At 34.8% G+C, this 9,595-nt stretch overlaps 1 protein-coding gene across 1 annotated transcript; it reads right to left on the bottom strand.

The window, feature by feature from the left end:
* Nucleotides 1-3,459: 3,459 nt before the first annotated feature.
* On the bottom strand, nt 3,460-9,089 carry LOC112696529 (phenylalanine ammonia-lyase 1). Its single transcript, XM_025749325.3, has 2 exons — nt 8,192-9,089; nt 3,460-5,469 (listed from the first exon to the last, which is right to left on the bottom strand). Exons 1-2 carry the CDS (start codon nt 8,629-8,631, stop codon nt 3,720-3,722), a joined length of 2,190 nt encoding a protein of 729 aa, XP_025605110.1. The 5' UTR covers nt 8,632-9,089; the 3' UTR covers nt 3,460-3,719.
* Between the last annotated feature and the right edge of the window lie 506 nt (nt 9,090-9,595).

The following is a 9,595-nucleotide window of genomic DNA, read 5'->3' as shown; positions in this document are numbered from 1 at the left end:
GATTGTGTGTCTGGGAAATTTGGTTTGTAATCAGCCAATCGGAAGCCTTCGATGTGCTGTTTGTCAGTAGCACCACCTCCAGGCTTTGTCATAAATTTTTCGAAAATAACATTAAGCCATAATTGGAGAAGCCAGAGAGGGCCACATGCACTAATCATACAATTGTCTCGAAGACACTGTACAAATTGACCAAGCTCTTCGAAAACATGCCCAAGAAGAAGCTTGGCCAAATTAAGAGTATTTTCCTCATGAAGCAGAGCAGCCAAAGGGAGGAAGAACTTTGACATCTGAACACTTCAGGAATAGAAAACAACTGCATTTAGCCAATATAACAAAAAGGCTACATGCTCGTCGTCTGTAATAGTAGTGCCCTCTGCACCAATGTTATGAGCAATGAAATCACTGTAGGAATTAGTGGAGACAATATTATATTGCTGCCTGGGTTGCATGTCAGAAGTACAATCTGGAGGGTTTATTGGAAGCCATGTAATAGCGGCTACATCCAAAAGGGACATACCAATCATTCCACATGGAAGGTGGAAATTTTTAGTTGTCCTGTTCCAAAAACAAGTTACGGCTCCAATCATCCAAGGGAGCGTTGAAAGTGAGAAGTGGGAAAGCCTTAGGAGCTCCTGAATCCCCAGAGCACCCCAAGCAGCATTTTTTGAAGGAGCAAGGCACTGGTACAAGGCTGTGAAATCGGTACCCCGAGGATTAATCTTTGGATTATTCTTGAAGGATTTTTTATTAATGAAGAAAGAGATATCAAGGGCTTGGTTGATCAATAAATCTTCCCCCTGAGCACTAGGGAAGAAAGGTAATTTCTTGTTCGCCCTCTCTAGGGATTCGACAGGCCCAAAGAAACAATGGGTATCTTCGCCTACCGTAAAAGGGATCAGGATTCTGATATCATTAATTTGAAGCTGTGGGTCTTCAATAACTTCATCATTGACTTGATTCATCACATGAAGGGCTGGTGGAGCTGGTGGTGCTACCACGGGACCCTTACCCTTGTCTTGGACAACAGCATTAAATGAAGAGATGGCCATTGTAGAACAAAGAAGAAGGAAGTTTGAAAGGTTAAGGGTGGTGCAATAAAGATTGATGCGAGAGGAATTCAGGAAGCAAAGGTTTGAGAAAAATTGAATGGAGGCAAAAGTGTCGAATCTAAAAGAAGTGTTACTGTAGCCATTATTGAAAAAGGAATTCAAAGAGAAAAGAGAAAGCACAAGTCACAGGAAATGTGTCAAGCGGGTCAGTATTAATGGGAAGTTAAATGATAATTATTACTGACTCAAGAGATTGGAATTTGAAATTGAATTTGGATTAAGTGTTTCGTTTTTAAAGTGATTTCGAAAACAAACACATTAATCCAAGGAGGCAATTTGTTGGTCGAAAAATATTTCGATCGGAGTGAATTAGATCGAAAGGTTGAAAAGTGCACTTGCAGGTATAAGTTGAGAATTACTCGACACAAGCTCGATTTCGGACACATCATTAAATCGAGTGGTCATAGTTGAATGGATATTCGAAGGAGAAACTGAACGGATTGTCAGAATGAATGAATCGAACGGTTACATCAGTAGAAAAGTTGAGGGCTTTCATCATGTGAGAAATTAATAGGTAACGTTTCATTGGCAAAAGAGTGGGAATGGTTACCAGGGAGTGCGTGCACAAGACAGCATTGTGTAATTAATGATTGGTTACAAAAAGAAAGCTATAAATGTTAGAAAGTTTTAGGAAATAAGGGTTGGAACTTTAACTCAGAAAACACTCAAGCACACTCACATCCCCCTACAAATTCCTAAGTCTGTGATCGAGTTTCTTTTCTGTAGGGTTCCTTCCATGTTTTATCTTTTTAGTTGATCTTTTTGTAAACTTTACTTTTCAAGTAAATTTATCTTTCAAGCATTCTTTAATTTCACTGTTCAATTTATATTTCAGCATCTTTAAGTTTCATGCCAAAACCCTTTGACTCAATCGAAGGAATTTTATTGCTTTTCTTAAATTTCATGCAATCTTTCCGATTTTCAGTCAATTCACTCTTCAAAAACTTTCTTTTTAATTTTTTTTTGTTTCTTTACAAATAGTAATTCATTTGCTATTTTGATAGTCGTCTAATTCGAAGCGCTTTGATGCACTTTTAGAAAAACTAGTACCTATACAGAAAAGTAAGTTTCGCTCCCAAATCATTAGATATCGAACCATCATCGATTTGCTAAAAATCGATAAAACAGTGTAAAATAACTATAACTATATTTTATATAGTTACCATTAAAATATCCTAATTTAGATGTCTATCACTATTTCACTACTACCACTATGATATTCTAATAAGATGTGAGTGATTTAGTGCAAGATACAAAGTAAATGCTGTGTAGTGTGTATACGTCACCAATGTATATATATATTTGTTTTGTAATTAATTTACCCATGCATGCCTGTATTATATGTGTTCCCTCCATTCAATGTGCAATGCTTTAACAAATAGATTGCACTGATATATGGTTAGGTGTTCTGGCTGCAGTGGCGGGACCTATCTCCTCAAGAAGCACTCATAGTGAAGCTAGGCAACATTCACTCATACAGCTAAATAGTGTAACACCAAAATGGCAATGGGAACCTCCTTCGTTCAATTTCAATAATATCAATCATACTTTTCAGGGAAAACCAAAACCAACCAGTTAGGTGAAACAGAGTAGGATTCCCTCCTTTCATTAATTTGGGATCAAATTATCAACTGTGTTGTTCATATGCACTTTTTTGTTTTTGCACAAAATTATGTGTTAGGTTCATTCATATAACCATATGTGGTGAATTCAGTGGACATTAGTAAGATAGTGACAAATGAGGCATCTCTAATTACTATGTCTACATGGAAACTCTTAATTGCAATTAGGGTATACTACCAAAACTATCTTTGATTTTTGAATTAAATGACAGAAATATCACCTATTTTTTGCAATTTTTTTTTGTTAATAATCAAAAATAGTTTTAACTTTTAAAAAATAAAAAAATACTAGAGATTGAATTTTGATCCAATTTTATTATATATTTATTAAATAATTATCTAAATATTTCTACAAAATTTTGGATCATATAAATAAACGCTTTGCTAAACAAACACAATTTCTGATAACAAATTAAAAAAAATATATCAATGACGATTTTGGTAGTTTACTCTTCCAATTAAATAAGTTTTTTTCCCTTGCCCTGAAGCTGGTTTTGTTTCTCTCTAGCTTTTGTTGCCGCATCCTAAGCAGATTTATAAGCCAAGTTGCAATGCAATGCTATGTTAGAATACTTTTATTCTGTTAAATCAAGTGTGAGGCAATAGGTGATACATCAATACTAAACATTATTACTTTCATAATAAATCATGAATGGTTGAAAATGCATTCATTGTTTTTTCCCCCTTTGTTAAATCAAGATTTTAGTTCATACAGGACAAGAACATTCTGGAGAAAAAGTCAATAGCATCATGTATTTCATTGGCACCCAAAGACTAGCATTTTGACAAACAAATTGGATTCTCTTAACAGCAGCACTAAATTACAAGGTTTGTCTTAACATAAGGAAAACTAGAATGAAGCTCTTCCACCTTGATTTGCCAAACACTTTGACAAATCGAAAGGGTTTGATTAAAACTACTGAACTACTGCACATACAAAGTAATACAAAAAAACAAATTAATAACCTTTAACAAAAACGAAAGTTAACTAACAAATAGGAAGAGGAGCACCGTTCCACTCTCCAAGGCATTCAAGTAGAGGATCAATGATCTTCCCCTGGCACATGGCTGTGAAAACCTTGTCAAATTCTTCGCCCGGTGACCTAACCTTTTCCCCGGTGAGCATACCGGTTCCCAATTCCTCCCTGACAAACCTGTAAAGTGGGTAGGACCTGCATTCCTTGATCTTGTTTGGGATCGTTGAGTTTCCACTCTCATAAGCGATTCTAGCTCCCTCAACCTCCTTTGGCAGCACGGCCTTCAACTCGTCCTCGAAGATCGCAATCTTCTGGAAGATGGAGGTGTTTGCGTTCTTCTCACTCTCTGCATTGGCCAAAGCGTGGTCCACAAGCACTTGCCTCAGCTTCTGCATCAGCGGGTAAACAGCGCTGCAAGGATCGTCAATGTAGGTGAAAACATGCTCCCTATCAACCACTTTGAGTAAATCCTTTTCGCAGAATCTTGAAGGATGAAGCTCCCCGTTAACACCGGTGGTAAGCGATCTCTTGGCGACTAAGCTGACAGTGTTCTTGACAGCGTTCTTCAAATTCTCCTCTAGATGCCTCAAGTCAATGGCTTGGCAAAGCGCCATCAAGAAAGTGGAAGACATGAGTTTCAGAATCTCAATAGCTTCATTGGTCTTTCTAGAAGAAATCAAACCCAACGAGTTCACATCCTGGTTGTGCTGCTCAGCACTCTGCACATGGCTGGTTACCGGATTCGCAAGGTATTGAAGCTCAGAGCAGTAAGAAGCCATTGCAATTTCGGCACCTTTGAATCCGTAATCCAAGCTTGGATTCCTAGCAGCAGAGAGATTCGAAGGCAAGCCGTTGTTATAGAAATCATTGACAAGTTCCGAAAATTGCGCGAACATGAGTTTTCCTATCGAAGCCAAAGCCAAACGCGTGTTATCCATGGAGACTCCAATTGGAGTTCCTTGGAAGTTACCACCATGCAAGGCCTTGTTCCTTGACACATCAATCAAAGGATTGTCATTAACAGAGTTAATCTCTCTCTCTATCGACTTGGTTGAAAACCTAATCACTTCCACAAGAGGACCTAGCCATTGCGGCGAAGTTCTAAGGGCGTAACGATCTTGCTTCGGCTTCTGCAATGGATCCGTTTCATGTAACTTCTTAGCGGCTTTCATGTATGAGCTTCCATCCAAAATGTGTTCCATTATAGCAGCTGCTTCAATTTGGCCAGGGTGGTGTTTTAGCTTGTGAGTCAAGTGATCAGTGAACTCTGGCTTACCCTGCATCACTTCGGCGAAAATAGCCGAAAGAACTTCCGACAAAACCGCAAGCACGTTCGCCTCGAACAAAACTATAGAGGCCAGGCCGGAACCCACTGCGGTGCCGTTGACAAGTGCAAGGCCTTCTTTAGGCTGCAATTCAAAGAAGTCGGCGTTGATTCCGGCCAACTCGAATGCCTCCTTGGCATTGAGCAGCTCCCCGGATGGCCCCACTGCTTTCGAGTTGGGCCTTCCGGTGAGCAGTCCCGCTATGTATGAGAGTGGGACGAGGTCCCCGGACGCTGTGATTGTGCCGCGGAGTGGCAAGCATGGTGTGATGTTGGTGTTCAAGAGCTTGGTTATGGCTTCCAAAATTTCAAACCTGATGCCAGAGTAGCCTTGGAGAAGAGTGTTGATCCTCACTAACATTGCTGCTCTCGTTGCCGTGTGTGGCAATGTGTGGCTTGATTCTGTGCCATTGCCAAATATTCCAGCATTCAAGAACCTGAATAATCAGAATCAAAATCATCATCAACATATCTCCTTTATCACAGCCAATAATACATACAGTATTATTTAATGTTAGTATATCGTTTTAAAATTAACAAAATGTATGTGTCTGTCAAAAATCGATCGCTAAATTAATTATCATATATTTGTATATAAATTAATTTATTTTTAATATAATTTATATTTTATCGTGTATCTGATTTTAAGTTGTAAAATTAATCAAGTATTCTCTTTTCTAAAATAACTGTTGCTTCTATTTTTATTTTTTGGTTTCATAAAGAATTTGAGTTTGTTATTGGTGTTGTTATTGGTGTTAGGTAAGGAATTATAGTTGTAAACTTGTAATACTCGGAAGGAGTCAACAAGCATACCCGCATTAAGCGAAGAAAGGTGGGTCAAACATTGTGTGAACATAGACATATGGTAGGAGGAATGGGAGTAGGAGTAGGAATAATAATGCAATGAAACGTGGCCACATTCACCCACCTACCCCACGTCACGTGCAAAACCACTATTTGGGGTGGCTCCCAAAAATTAGCCAGCTGAGTTCACTCGAACGTTTCAACTCAGTTAACCTGACATTTTGGTAGGTGTGGAGCGTGGACAATATTTATTTTCAGCTACTTGTTATTACTACAACCCTATATATATATATATATATATATATATATATATATATATATATATATATATATATATATATTTGTCTTTTGCTGTTGGCACTTTCCTAAATCATGCTTTTTCATTTAACCGCTAAATAAAAAATTAAGCCTAGATCTCACACTTCACATTAAATATGACCATTGTCTATCAATTATTACTGGCAATATAAAAAAGAATAATGTGAATTGTTAAATATATAAAAAGAATTTCAAAAAATATATATTTTATGGCTATAGCACATGTTTTCTTATTGGTAATATATAATCATTTTCTAAACTAACATTTAACAATGTTTTTAATTTAAGTAACTTAATTAAATTCTTTTTTCCAAAAAACAACACTTTTTTGACAAAGACCGAAGCCAACTCATGTATTTATTTCAAAATTCTTTTACATTTTCTGAATTAAAAAAAAAACATATTGTCTAATGATACTACTTATTAGTTAAGTACTAATTAAAAAATTTTAGTTGACAATTATTCAGCAATTAATATTGTAATATACCACTCCTCTTAGTTTAAGTATATGTCATGTTACTCATATGTAAATTAATTAAGGAATCTAAATGAATAGTTAATGATAAAATAAGTTATATTAAAATACTCTTATTTAACAGTAACAATTTATAATAAGTCACCATAAACAAACAAAAACACAGTCATTTATAATATAAATATTTTAATATTCACTGTATTTAGACTTCATACTTTGTATTACCAATAAATAATGTTCCAAAAGAGAAAATGAGTGTTACTGTTAATTATGAAACTAGTATCTGATTGACTAGAAATAAATGTGCGAACCACGAATGTAGCATTGTAGAAGCCCACTGAAAATGTATTGGTCGTAAAAATTTAGTGCAATATATGGAAAAACGAATAAATAAGTTACTCAAAATAAGTTATGGGTCAAAATTTGGTAGAGTTTATCAAAAGTTATAAGGGGTTTTATTTGTTCCTTTCTTTCTTTTTTATCGCTAAAATATAGCATAAGCACATAGTTTTAAGTTATGAATTTTGGTTGAAAAAGTTTGTAAAACGATAAAAGAGGGTTAATCGTTATTGATTTTATCAGTCTCATCAAATGTGTGTTCATTAACTTTTTTATTTTAAAATATCTTAATTTTTAAGTTATTGTAATATATTAAATAAAGTATAAAATATAAATACTTTCAATTAAGAAGACGTTAGGATATATATATATATATATATATATATATATATACTACTTGTTTTTTGGCGCGACTCACATGTTGATGTAAAGACGACGATGATGCAACGCACTAATAATAAAACTCGTACGATATTATGGATTCAACATTAATCAACCGGTGAAAGACTTATTAATACTAAATGATAAAATGATTCATATATTTATAAATTTACCAATGAATCTTTGACCAGTTAATTACTGTTGAATTTACGTAAGCATGTGTTTTATTATTATTAAAATTCCATCATCTTCTTTTCATAACGGATGATTTGAATATCAGCATCTCAGTCGCGCTCTTCTCTTTGTTTTCAAAGTCGTCAAAAAAATAAAAACACCATTTTATGGTAATTATTATTAAATAGTTAATTAAAATCTAATAGTTTATATTTAACACGAGTATATATATTAATTTATATAATGTGGTGATAACTAAATGAATGGCAAAGTACAGAAAAAACTCATATATATATATATATATATATATATATTTTGTCTAATTAAAAATCATCTTAATAATAATTTAGTTAAATATATTAACTGTTTAATAATTTTTAATTATTAATTATATATTAAGTGTACGTAAATTTCTATCCATTACACATATGGATATACACATATATAGTTTAATTATATTATTTATATAAAAAATTATTCATATATATAAAATATATATTAAAAAATAATATATATATATATATATATATATTAAAAATTAATTAAATAATATGTATATTTATAATAATACATGATAGTTAATTTAGCGGCAGAGTTTTGACATGCATATATATAGTATTTTTTTATATAATTGTATTCGTTGAGATGATTAAAATGTAATTAATTACCTGATGAGCTCTTTCTGGAGAGCACCACCTTGTTTGGTTCGGCGGTGTGACGTGGCACCGAAGCCGGTAGTGACGCCGTAACTGTCAGTGCCGTTGTTCATGCTGTCCATAACCCAATCGCTGCTGGCCTTAACGCCCGCCCTCGCCGATTCCGACAGCTCAACGGTCACACCTTGGTCGTGCGCCGCGATCGCCGCCACCTGAGATATCGTCAGCGTCTCTCCGCCCAGCTTCACCACCGGCTTCCGGTACTCCGCCACCATGCGCTTCACCTCATCCAGGTGGCTCCCCTTCAGTGCCTCTGCGGCCACTCCCCAATTCAACGGGTCACTGCCGTTATTATTGGTGGTTGTGGCGGTTTTCAAGCAGAATGAGTCATTGTGGTTCTGGTGGTGGAGGTGGCCGTTACCCTTGCCGTTGGTAATGGTGATTTGTTCCATTTAATTTGTGATGAATATGATTAGATGAGAAAATTAAATGCAGTGAATGAGCAGAGAGAATAATGAAGAAGCTCTTCTAAATGCTAATTTAAGTTTGAGCTAGAGAGAGAGAGAGAGAGAGAGAGAGAGATGATAAAATTGGTTGAGGAAGCTTATGGATTTCCTGAGAGGAGGAGGAAGAGTGAAGGGTGCATTATATAGAACTTTCTTTCTGACTATTCTACTTGAAAATCATGTGCTGCTATATGGTACCGATCATTATTGATATCTACTTTATCAAAAATGTTATTATATTATAATCACCCTAAAAACGTTTTGTTATTAGAATTTATTTTAATGAAATGTTATTCTTACAAAAAATTTTATACAAATTATTATATTTTTATAACATACCATTTAAATAATGAAACCTTTTATTTTATATTATTTTGTGATTTAGTCTTGAATCGTGCATTGGTGTTTGGTAGGTGAGCATATACGGATCGATACAAGGGTGGCAGCGAGCCACACGCAGCACAAGGGGTTGGTTGAAAATTAATTACGACCGTGAGATTGTGAATCTTCTTCCACGGCCATGATGCTGTAACGTGTAATAATCTTAAGAGGGTTAGGTGTGGCAGAATGGACGGACCAAATGAAAGAAAGTGCAGTGGTTGGGGATGACTCTGAAGTCTCAATTTGGCCGGCGACTTTGGTTTAGCACAGAATCAGATAGTGTGAGTTTGAATTAGAGTTGGTTAAAGTGGAGTTTGAATGATATTGATTTTGTAAAATTGATTTTAGGTAAAAGTGAGTTTGTGATAATATAATTTATATTTGGTAATTTTATATTAAAATTAATTTTGATAAAATAAAATTGTTTAAATAATATTAGTTAAAATCACTTTTAAATAGATAATTAGTTAATTATTAAAAAAATATAATATTAAAAAATAAAATAAATATGCTGTTATATGAATGTTCA

This window comes from Arachis hypogaea, chromosome 6, assembly GCF_003086295.3.
Source record: "Arachis hypogaea cultivar Tifrunner chromosome 6, arahy.Tifrunner.gnm2.J5K5, whole genome shotgun sequence".
Taxonomy (NCBI): Eukaryota; Viridiplantae; Streptophyta; class Magnoliopsida; order Fabales; family Fabaceae; genus Arachis; species Arachis hypogaea.
This window is presented reverse-complemented; position numbering and strand designations above follow the sequence as displayed.